This window comes from Oncorhynchus masou, chromosome 20, assembly GCF_036934945.1.
Source record: "Oncorhynchus masou masou isolate Uvic2021 chromosome 20, UVic_Omas_1.1, whole genome shotgun sequence".
In the NCBI taxonomy this organism is placed as follows: domain Eukaryota; kingdom Metazoa; phylum Chordata; class Actinopteri; order Salmoniformes; family Salmonidae; genus Oncorhynchus; species Oncorhynchus masou.
In genome coordinates this window covers 646,062-657,853 of record NC_088231.1, presented here as the reverse complement: position 1 = coordinate 657,853, position 11,792 = coordinate 646,062, and the positions used below count along the sequence as shown (strand labels likewise).

General features: G+C 43.0%; 1 protein-coding gene across 2 annotated transcripts; it reads left to right on the top strand.

The window, feature by feature from the left end:
- Positions 1-131: 131 nt before the first annotated feature.
- Positions 132-10,620, top strand: casp3a (caspase 3, apoptosis-related cysteine peptidase a). Of its 2 annotated transcripts, none has more exons than XM_064925972.1 (6): positions 132-388; positions 1,226-1,365; positions 6,126-6,254; positions 7,106-7,281; positions 8,814-8,928; positions 9,174-10,620. In XM_064925972.1, exons 1-6 carry the CDS (start codon positions 324-326, stop codon positions 9,401-9,403), a joined length of 855 nt encoding a protein of 284 aa, XP_064782044.1. In that variant the 5' UTR covers positions 132-323; the 3' UTR covers positions 9,404-10,620. The 2 variants fall into 2 exon arrangements, with proteins under 2 accessions (XP_064782044.1, XP_064782045.1); XM_064925973.1 differs by lacking the exon at positions 132-388 and adding an exon at positions 710-728.
- The last annotated feature ends 1,172 nt before the right edge of the window (positions 10,621-11,792 follow it).

Sequence of the window (11,792 nt, the reverse complement as noted above, 5' to 3'; positions counted from 1 at the left end):
ATATGGAGTCACCATTTATATGTACACGTTTATTATTATCAATATTATTTTTAGATGGGATCATATGAGTTGTGTGGAAGTGTGGAAACCGAACGCCCCCTTGCATTGGTTTCGATTGTGACGTATTCTAATATTGTTTACTCCGGACGCTACTATTGGTTGGTTGCGGACTGTTGTTTGTAACAAAGAACTATAGGAAGACATGTGCATACAATATATTGGCTTGATATAAGGGTGGCCATTTGCACGGTCTGACCAAAACTTTACTACCAACATTTTTATATAGTCACTGACATTTGTTTGAAATCGATTCGCAGAATACCATGTCAGCAGCAAACGATTTGAGTGCTGGGGACTGCGTTGACGCTAGGCGTGGCGATGGACAAGAGTGAGATTCTTTGTTATCTCAATGCATGTATTTTACGAAGTTGCCTAGCAAACCGTGGTAAAGTTGTTTTGAGTTGCGATATTCACCAGTCATTCGGACGACCACATGTAATTATACATTTTTGCAATGAAATCAGGACATTAGGCGACATTGTTACTTGATGATCGTGTTGCGGCCATGGAGTTTGATGCCTATATTTGGTCCATGCTAGACAACATACAGGAAATTGCCAAAATTGTTATTGTGTCACGCCTATAGTTGACACACGAACGCACAGCCATATATACGACTAAAAATATACGTTTTACAATAGGAGATCTATTGTATCTCTTTTGAAAAGGTATTGTATTTTTATTCATAGATATTGCTTAACAGTCAGAGAGAGAGAGAAGGCACAGGGTCAGCCACATGGCACCAGCCCTGGGAGAATTTGGGGTTAAGGGCCTGCCTGGGAAATGCTTTTGAAATGCATCCTTCCACCCTTTCTTAAAGTAATCACTGATTTTACAGATGAAAAGTAAGGGTACCACCTCACAGCTTCCACACAATCCATATGTCTGATCAGTTATTACTTTGAGGGAAGGATACTCAAAAGTATTTCAACGGTTCAAGTGTATACTTACTCAAAACCCAGTCTGAGATCTGACTTACACAGAGTATCAGCTTGGCGTATTGCTGTAATCTAACTAGTGTTCCTGTGTTTCTCAGTTGGTAAGAGCTACCAATGACAAAGTCGTACGTTCAATTCTCAGAGGGATTCTCAGTGTGCATGACACACGAAAATGTAAGTGACTTTGGATGAAAGCGTCTGCTAAGTGGCATCTATTTGTTTCCTAGGTCAGAGGGCCCCTGTGGTGGCTCTGGGTCTATGCAGGTGGATGCCAAGCCTCAGTCCCATAGCTTCAGGTACAGCCTCAGCTACCCCAGCATTGGCCAGTGTATCATCATTAACAACAAGAACTTTGACAGAAGAACAGGTATTGTGTTCGTTCATTTGTAGACTCCGGGTCTAGGCTATGGTCTAATACTTATGTTTTGAATTTGCATAAAGCTTGTTGTTCAGCTTCTTCTCAGTGGGAGAAACTAGTTGAAATTACATCATTATAACCTGATTATGTAAAATGGTTGTAATGACATTACCTCACCCAGCTTTGTCTGCTGGGTTACTACTGTAAGAATATTTGTAAAGGCAGTGATGTAAAGTACTTAAGTAAAAACTACTATTTAAGTATTTTTTTTTGCTATATCTGTACTTTACTATTCAAATCAAATCAAATTTTATTTGTCACATACACATGGTTAGCAGATGTTAATGCGAGTGTAGCGAAATGCTTGTGCTTCTAGTTCCGACAATGCAGTAATAACCAAGTAATCTAACTAACAATTCCAAAACTACTGTCTTATACACACAAGTGTAAGGGGATAAAGAATATGTACATAAAGATATATGAATGAGTGATGGTACAGAGCAGCATAGGCAAGATACAGTAGATGGTATCGAGGACAGTATATACATATGAGATGAGTATGTAAACAAAGTGGCATAGTTAAAGTGGCTAGTGATACATGTATTACATAAAGATGCAGTAGATGATATAGTGTACAGTATTTACGTATACATATGAGATGAATAATGTAGGGTATGTAAACACTATATTAGGTAGCATTGTTTAAAGTGGTTAGTGATATATTTTACATAATTTCCCATCAATTCCCATTATTAAAGTGGCTGGAGTTGAGTCAGTGTGTTGGCAGCAGCCACTCAATGTTAGTGGTGGCTGTTTAACAGTCTGATGGCCTTGAGATAGAAGCTGTTTTTCAGTCTCTCGGACCCAGCTTTGATGCACCTGTACTGACCTCGCCTTCTGGATGATAGCGGGGTGAACAGGCAGTGGCTCGGGTGGTTGTTGTCCTTGATGATCTTTATGGCCTTCCTGTAACATTGGGTGGTGTAGGTGTCCTGGAGGGCAGGTAGTTTGCCCCCGGTGATGCGTTGTGCAGACCTCACTACCCTCTGGAGAGCCTTACGGTTGTGGGCGGAGCAGTTGCCGTACCAGGCGGTGATACAGCCCGCCAGGATGCTCTCGATTGTGCATCTGTAGAAGTTTGTGAGTGCTTTTGGTGACAAGCCGAATTTCTTCAACCTCCTGAGGTTGAAGAGGCGCTGCTGAGCCTTCTTCACGATGCTGTCTGTGTGGGTGGACCAATTCAGTTTGTCTGTGATGTGTATGCCGAGGAACTTAAAACTTACTACCCTCTCCACTACTGTTCCATTGATGTGGATAGGGGGGTGTTCCCTCTGCTGTTTCCTGAAGTCCACAATCATCTCCTTAGTTTTGTTGACGTTGAGTGTGAGGTTATTTTCCTGACACCACACTCTGAGGGCCCTCACCTCCTCCCTGTAGGCCGTCTCGTTGTTGTTGGTAATCAAGCCTACCACTGTTGTGTCGTCCGCAAACTTGATGATTGAGTTGGAGGCGTGCGTGGCCACGCAGTCGTGGGTGAACAGGGAGTACAGGAGGGGGCTCAGAACGCACCCTTGTGGGGCCCCAGTGTTGAGGATCAGCGGGGTGGAGATGTTGTTGCCTACCCTCACCACCTGGGGGCGGCTCGTCAGGAAGTCCAGTACCCAGTTGCACAGGGCGGGGTCGAGACCCAGGGTCTCGAGCTTGATGACAAGCTTGGCGGGTACTATGGTGTTAAATGCCGAGCTGTAGTCGATGAACAGCATTCTCACATAGGTATTCCTCTTGTCCAGATGGGTTAGGGCAGTGTGCAGTGTGGTTGAGATTGCATCGTCTGTGGACCTATTTGGGCGGTAAGCAAATTGGAGTGGGTCTAGGGTGTCAGTTAGGGTGGGGGTGATATGGTCCTTGACTACTCTCTCAAAGCACTTCATGATGACGGAAGTGAGTGCTACGGGGCGGTAGTCGTTTAGCTCAGTTACCTTAGCTTTCTTGGGAACAGGAACAATGGTGGCCCTCTTGAAGCAGGTGGGAACAGCAGACTGGAATAGGGATTGATTGAATATGTCAGTAAACACACCAGCCAGCTGGTCTGCGCATGCTCTGAGGGTGCGGGTGGGGATGCCGTCTTGGCCTGCAGCCTTGCGAGGGTTAACACGTTTAAATGTTTTACTCACCTCGGCTGCAGTGAAGGAGAGTCCACATGTTTTTGTTGCAGGCAGTGTCAGTGGCACTGTATTGTCCTCAAAGCGGGCAAAAAAGTTATTTAGTCTGCCTGGGAGCAAGACATCCTAGTCCGTGACAGGGCTGGTTTTCTTTTTGTAATCTGTGATTGACTGTAGACCCTGCCACATACCTCTTGTGTCTGAGCTGTTGAATTGAGATTCTACTTGGTCTCTATACTGACGCTTAGCTTGTTTGATTGCCTTGCGGAGGGAATAGCTGCACTGTTTGTATTCGGTCGTGTTTCCGGTCACCTTGCCCTGATTAAAAGCAGTGGTTCGCGCTTTCAGTTTCACGCGAATGCTGCCATCAATCCACGGTTTCTGGTTTGGGAATGTTTTAATCGTTGCTATGGGAACGACATCTTCAACGCATGTTCTAATGAACTCGCACACCGAATCAGCGTATTCGTCAATGTTGTTGTCTGACGCAATACGAAACATATCCCTGTCCACGTGATGGAAGCAGTCTTGGAGTGTGGAATCTGGTCGGACCAGCGTTGGACAGACCTCAGCGTGGGAGCTTCTTGTTTTAGTTTCTGTCTGTAGGCAGGGATCAACAAAATGGAGTCGTGGTCAGCTTTTCCGAAAGGAGGGCGGGGCAGGGCCTTATATGCGTCGCGGAAGTTAGAATAGCAATGATCCAAGGTTTTGCCAGCCCTGGTTGCACAATCGATATGCTGATACAATTTAGGGAGTCTTTGTTTTCAGATTAGCCTTGTTAAAATCCCCAGCTACAATGAATGCAGCCTCAGGATGTATGGATTCCAGTTTGCAAAGAGTCAAATAAAGTTCGTTCAGAGCCATCGATGTGTCTGCTTGGGGGGTAATATATACGGCTGTGATTATAATCGAAGAGAATTCTCTTGGTAGATAATGCGGTCGACATTTGATTGTGAGGAATTCTAAATCAGGTGAACAGAAGGATTTGAGTTCCTGTATGTTTTTGTGATCACACCACGTCTCATTAGCCATAAGGCATACGCCCCCGCCCCTCTTCTTACCAGAAAGATGCTTGTTTCTGTCAGCGCGATGCGTGGAGAAACCAGCTGGCTGCACCGACTCCGATAGCGTCTCTCCAGTGAGCCATGTTTCCGTGAAGCAAAGAACGTTACAGTCTCTGATGTCCCTCTGGAGTGCTACCCTTGCTCGGATTTCATCAATCTTGTTGTCAAGAGACTGGACATTCGCGAGAAGAATGCTAGGGAGTGGTGCACGATGTGCCCGTCTCCGGAGTCTGACCAGAAGACCGCCTCGTTTCCCTCTTTTACGAAGTCATTTTTTTGGGTCGGCGGCTGGGATCCATTCTGTTGTCCAGGGTGAAAGGCAGAACACAGGATCCGCTTCGCGAAAGTCATATTCTTGGTCGTACTGATGGCGAGTTGACGCTGCTCTTATATTCAGTAGTTCTTTTCGACTGTATGTAATGAAACCTATGATGACCTGGGGTACTAATGTAAGAAATAACACGTAAAAAAAACAAAAAAAACTGCATAGTTTCCTAGGAACGCGAAGCGAGGCGGCCATCTCTGTCATTTCAGATTTTATACAACTTTTACTTCACTACATTCCTAAAGAAAATAATGTACTTTTTACTCCATACATTTTCCCTGATACCCAAAAGTATGTTACATTTTGAATGCTTAGCAGAACAGGAAAATGGTCCAATTCACACACTTATCAAGAGAACATCCCTGGGCATCCCTACTGCCTCTGACCTGGAGGACTCACTAAACACACATGCTTGTTTTGTAAATTATGTGTGAGTGTTGGAGTGTGCCACTGGCTTGCCAAATAAAATAAAAATGGTTCTGTCTGGTTTGCTTTATATAAGGAATTTGCAATTATTTATGTTTTTACCTTTTGATACTTAAATATATATTTATATTACCCCTTTTTCATGGTATACAATTGGTAGTTTACAGTATTGTCCCATTGCTGCAACTCCCATACAGACTCAGGAGAGGCGAAGGTCAAGAGCCGTGCATCCTCCGAAACACAACTCAGCCAAGCCGCACTGCTTCTTGACGCAATGCCCGCTTAACCCGGAAGCCAGCCACACCAATGTGTTGGAGGAAACACCATAGACCTGGCGACTGTGTCAGGCCTGCCACAGGAGCTTGTGAGCGATGGGACAAGAACATCCCCGCCGGCCAAGCCCTCCCCTTACTCGGACTACGCTGGGCCAATTGTGCGCTGCCCCATGGGTCTCCCGGTTGCGGCTGGCTGCAACAGAGCCTCTAGTGGCGCAGCTAGCACTGTGAATCAGTGCCTTAGGCCACTCGGGAGGCCCCTATATTTTTGGAATTACATTTACTTTTGATACTTAATTATATTTAAAACCCAAAACTTTTAGACTTACTCAAGTAGTATTTTACTGGGTGACACACTTTTACTTGTCATTTTAAGGTATCTTTACTTTTACTCAAGTATGACCATCAGGTACATTTTCCACTACTGTGTAAAGGCTGTATGTACACAATGATGACACACATTACATATCCAGAAAGCAAATTGAATTAGTCTAATAACTTTACTTTGTTTTTAAAGGTATGAATGTACGCAATGGCACAGATGTGGATGCAGGCAACGTGTTGAAGGTGTTTGGGAAACTGGGTTATAAGGTGAAGGTTTACAATGACCAGAAAGTGGACCAGATCAAGCATGTTTTAACCACAGGTAAGCATGTTTGAAAGTCAGCACCACCACTGACAACCACCACGAAGATGGGTTTGTCTTCGTATAAAGATCATACACAGAAGACACTCAGTAAATTACGTTTTAAAAGCAGCCCATTCACAATAAAAACAAGTGAAAGTACATGGTCTCCTGTACTTAAACTGAGAATCAACAATATTACGTTTCCACGAGCAACAGGGTTAAGCAAAAACATTGCAGGTGAGCTCGATGCAAAACGATCTGCTCTGTGTCTGCACATGTGCTCTGTGTCGTCTGCGCTTCATTCACTCACCTGCAACATGATAGCTGTGTAAAAACATTGGTGAAGAAAATGAGTGTCTCGTTTCTCACTTCTTGTTGTTCTGGAAATTGTCTCAATACTGCTCTTGTCTACCTTTTTAAAGTGGCAATCCGCAGTTGAAACAATAACAACGCCTTCCCCACAAAAGTTTCAGTAAAAAGTTGAGAGATGGGCCTGAAGAAATTTAACTATTCCCAACTCATAGACAGAGCTATGGATGCCAGGACTGATCACCCATGATATCAACATTATAGTTTTAACCATGTTTTAAAATGCTGTACAGTGTCTGTTTACATTTACTTTGTTTACAAACATTGAAGTAATGCAAGCTTATATTTTGGGTTCTGATGGAGTATGACAGTTTAACTAAGCTCATGAGGAATTTATGTTATGTTCTTCAAGAATCAATGGGTACATCAATAATCAATCATTTATAAGTAAAAAAAATAATATAAATGATTGATTATTGATGTACCCATTGATATAGCAGCAGATAGAGCCTTTTTAAATTCTGTGAAGGACCAATCAAAAACTTGATGCTTGTTTCCAGCCTCCAAGGAGGACCACAGCTGCTCCGCTTCGTTCGTGTGTGTCCTGCTGAGTCACGGGGATGATGGCGTGTTCTTCGGGACGGATGCCCCCATCGAGCTCAAGAGCCTCACCAGCCTGTTCCGGGGCGACCGCTGCATCTCGCTGGTGGGCAAGCCCAAACTCTTCTTCATCCAGGTACTGTGGCCATTATTATTTATTTATTTTTATTTCACCTTTATTTAACCAGGTAGGCAAGTTGAGAACAAGTTCTCATTTACAATTGCGACCTGGCCAAGATAAAGCAAAGCAGTTCGACACATACAACGACACAGAGTTACACATGGAGTAAAACAAACATACCGTCAATAATACAGTAGAAACAAGTCTATATACGATGTGAGCAAATGAGGTGAGATAAGGGAGGTAAAGGCAAAACAAAGGCCATGGTGGCAAAGTAAATACAATATAGCAAGTAAAACACTGGAATGGTAGATTTGCAGTGGAAGAATGTGCAAAGTAGAAATAAAAATAATGGGGTGCAAAGGAGCAAAATAAATAAAATAAAATAAATACAGTAGGGAAAGAGGTAGTTGTTGGCTAAATTATAGATGGGCTATGCAGCGTAGCCTAGTGGTTAGAGCGTTGGACAAGTAACCAGAAGGTTGCAAGTTCAAACCCCCGCGATCAAATCAAATTTTATTTGTCACATACACATGGTTAGCAGATGTTAATGCGAGTGTAGCGAAATGCTTGTAGATGACAAGGTACAAATCTGTCGTTCTGCCCCTGAACAGGCAGTTAACCCACTGTTCCTAGGCCGTCATTGAAAATAAGAATTTGTTCTTAACTGACTTGCCGAGTTAAATAAAGGTAAAATAAAAAATAAAAAAAATGCACAGGTGCAGTAATCTGTGAGCTGCACTGACAGCTGGTGCTTAAAGCTAGTGAGGGAGATAAGTGTTTCCAGTTTCAGAGATTTTTGTAGTTCCAAAACAAACCAAAGTACTAGAACAACAATATGAAGTTAAGGTTAAAAGAAGGTATAAGATAGAGGCTAATTGAATCCCCTACTGACAAAACAGGTTTGTCTCGTCCACAGTCAAATCAAATAAAAAATGTATTTGTCACATGCGCCGAATACAACACATATGCAGCCTTACAGTGAAATGCTTACCTATAAGCCCTTAACCAACAAAGCAGTTAAGAAAAAAATACTAAGAAATAAAAGTAACAAATAATTAAAAAGTAGCAGTAAAATAAGAATAGCGAGGCTATATACAGGGGGTACCGGTACACAGTCGATTTGCGGGGGCACCGGTTAGTTAAGGTATTTTAGGTAATATGTACATGTAGGGAGTTATTAAAGTGACTGCATAGAGATAATAGAGAGTATCAGCAGTGTAAAATAGGGGGGGGGGGGGGCAATGCAAATAGTCTGGGTAACCATTTTATTTGATGTTCAGGAGTCTTATGGCTTGGGGCTAGAAGCTGTTGGACCTAGAATTGGCACTCTTATACCGCTTACTGTGCAGAAGCAGAGAGAACAGTCTATGGCTAGGGTGGCTGGAGTCTGACAATTTTTAGGGCCTTCCTCTGACACTGCCTGGTAAGGAGGTCCTGGATGACAGGAAGAGGTGAGGGAGGGATTGTTCAAAAGGTAGCCTTTGCGTTCGTGTGTAACTGTGACTGATCCATGTCTCCTGTTCCCCCATGTGTGTGACAAGCAGGCTTGCAGAGGTACTGATTTGGACGGGGGCATCGAGGCAGACAGCAGTTCAGATGGGAGTTCAACCAAGATCCCTGTGGAAGCAGACTTCCTCTATGCCTACTCCACAGCTCCAGGTCCAAGACATGTTCCAAAGCCACACACACACACACTCACACACACATAGAAGAAGTCTCCAGTCAGGTTTCCTTGAGGTGTGCACAGATCTATAAGTAATTGGATCTGTGAATGCAAGGCTACCACCCTCTTACTTTACCAATCCATCCAATTTAGATCTGTTATTATCTGAGCATGGATGCATTTTCTGAATTATTCAAACCAGGCCCTTGACTCTTATGTGCTCTCACATGTCTTCCCACAGGCTACTACTCATGGAGAAACACTCAGACTGGCTCCTGGTTTATCCAATCTCTGTGTGAGATGATTGGCAAGTACAGCAAAGAGCTGGAGGTCCAACACATCCTGACCCGGGTCAACCACAAGGTGGCGACAGAGTTTGAGTCTGCGTCAAACTCTCCCGGCTTCGATGCCAAGAAGCAGATCCCCTGCATTGTATCAATGCTGACCAAAGAGATGTACTTTACATCCTGAACGGAGAAAGGTTTGAAGAAGCTCCTCATTTGCCTGGTCCCAGATTGGTTTTAGCTGTCTCACACTCCTGGTACCAGCTTCTATCTGAGTGAGGGCAATAGATGTGTGTTTGTTTTGATTGTGGATTGTATTAGCTGAATTTTTAACACCACTACTCAATCACTCTAGCTCAAGTTGGACTTGGTTTAAACTTGTAGGCTTAAGTATCACATTTTATGTTGGAGGTTGAAACCTCTGTCATGCTTTCAGCCTGATGTCAAGAAGTTGACTCTTCTTCAGGGTAGGGGTCAGTTCACATTTCAATTCCATCAACTGAGGAAGTGTGAAATCCTAATTGTAAATGTTAAATTTAAAAAACTTCCTAAATGCACTGATTGATTTGAAAGTTGAATTGACCCCAACCCTGTTTCTTACTGAATGATCCCTTGTGTGTAAAGTTTAACGGAGGATGTGTATAACGTTTTGGGAGTAGATTGCAGGGGTAGTGTGTAGTAATCAAATCGTGGATGTGCAACTCATCTACAAGCACCAGCATTTCTCCCTCATTTTTCTTTAAACTTTTTATTTGATTATTTTTACAATGTCTAGAACCACACATTTTGTTGGATACTTGAATGAGTAGTTGAAGTGCATTTCTGAAGGGATTATGTTACATTTGTCTTTTGTGTGGGTTTAAATTGATGATATTTTTTTTAATTGCCGGATATTGTGTAGATTTGTTATAGTTATTCTGTGAAAAAAACCCAATCCTGTTAAATTAATTCTGCAGAAATAAGGCTTGCTTGCCCTTCTGCCTTCTTTCATGAAATCAGTGTCTCTTTCAGTCCGCTCCAAAGTGGGTCAATTGAAAGCTCTTCCTGACCTGAACATGACCAAATGCTTACTCTGTTTTGTATGTTGAAAACATTTTCTCCTGTCCTGGCGTAACAAATGTGTGGTATGTTGATAGGATGTGTATGCTGATAGACAGGATGTGTCCTCTCTAACTTGGCAGAGACATTTTGTCTATATATTAAAGGCCCAGTTGTAGAAGCTTAAAGGTCCACTCCGGTAGTGATGTGCGGGTCAGCTGTTTTATTCACCCACCCGCAATTACTAATAACCCATCTGCAACCACCCAACTATATGTGATAAAGTGAAATTGTAATAAGATTTTCTGTGCAAAATGTACACATGACATCAGTTTGACAGGAATTAAAGCTGTGAAAATGACCAAACATGTTTCTGATAAGATTTCAGTTCAGCTGCAAGAACTGCTTAATTCTGCAGGAGTTAATTATATTATAAATAATCATAATGGTGCCAGAGGAGATGGCTCTTAACCAATTGTGCTATTTTGTATGTGTTTTTTCGCGATATTTGTAACTTAGTACATAATGTTTCTGCCACCGTCTATTATGACCGACACAAGCTTCTAGATATCAGAACTGATAATTCACCTCAAACTGGACAACACATTTGCCACACTGATCCTCACCCCTGAGGGGCTCCAGTGTTGTGTGCTTAGTATTCCCTGTTCTCTCACGACTGCACAGCCAGGCACGACTCCAACACCATTACATTTGCAAATAACACAACGGTGGTAGGCCTGATCACCAACAACGATGAGACCGCCCACAAGAAGGACGTCAGAGACCTGGAAGTGTCTCCCTCAAAGTGAGAGCTTCAAGTTCCTTGGTGTCCACATCACCAACAAAATATCATGATCCAAACACACCAAGACAGTTGTGATGAGGGCACGACGATGATCTTTTCAGTCCCCCTCAGGAGACTAAAAATGTTTGGCATGGGTAATCAGATCCTCAAAAAGTTCAACAGCTGCACCATCGAGAACATCCTGACTGGTTGCGTGGTATGGCAACTGCTCAGCTTTTGACAGCAAGACGCTACAGAGGTTAGTGGGTACGGCCCAGTACATCATTGGGGCCAAGCTTCCTGCCATACCAGACGGTGGGTGTCAGAGGAAGGCCCTAAATATTGCCACCCTAGTCATAGACTGTTCTCTCTTCTGCCACATGGCAAGCGGTGCCGGAGCGCCAAGTCTAGTTCCAAAAGGCTTTTGATCAGCTTCTACCCCCAAGACTGCTGAACAGCTAATCAAATGGCTACCCGGACTATTTGCATTTTTTACACTGATTGGGCACATTGTTACAGAGAACAGTTTATTGTGATAGCAGTTTACAGTTTATTATCCATCTGAACAGTACAGTTCCCCATCTTGTGACTGTCAAATTTGTATAGTGTCTCAAAATCATCACACATAACATCTTTCCCAAACATTAGGCCACTGTTCTGATCCTCACTTCTTTTAATTTTCAACTCTCCATTTTGCAGCTTTTCTCTTGAATTACACTTCAACATTGTCTCTTTTTTGTCAGTGGGTCGAAGT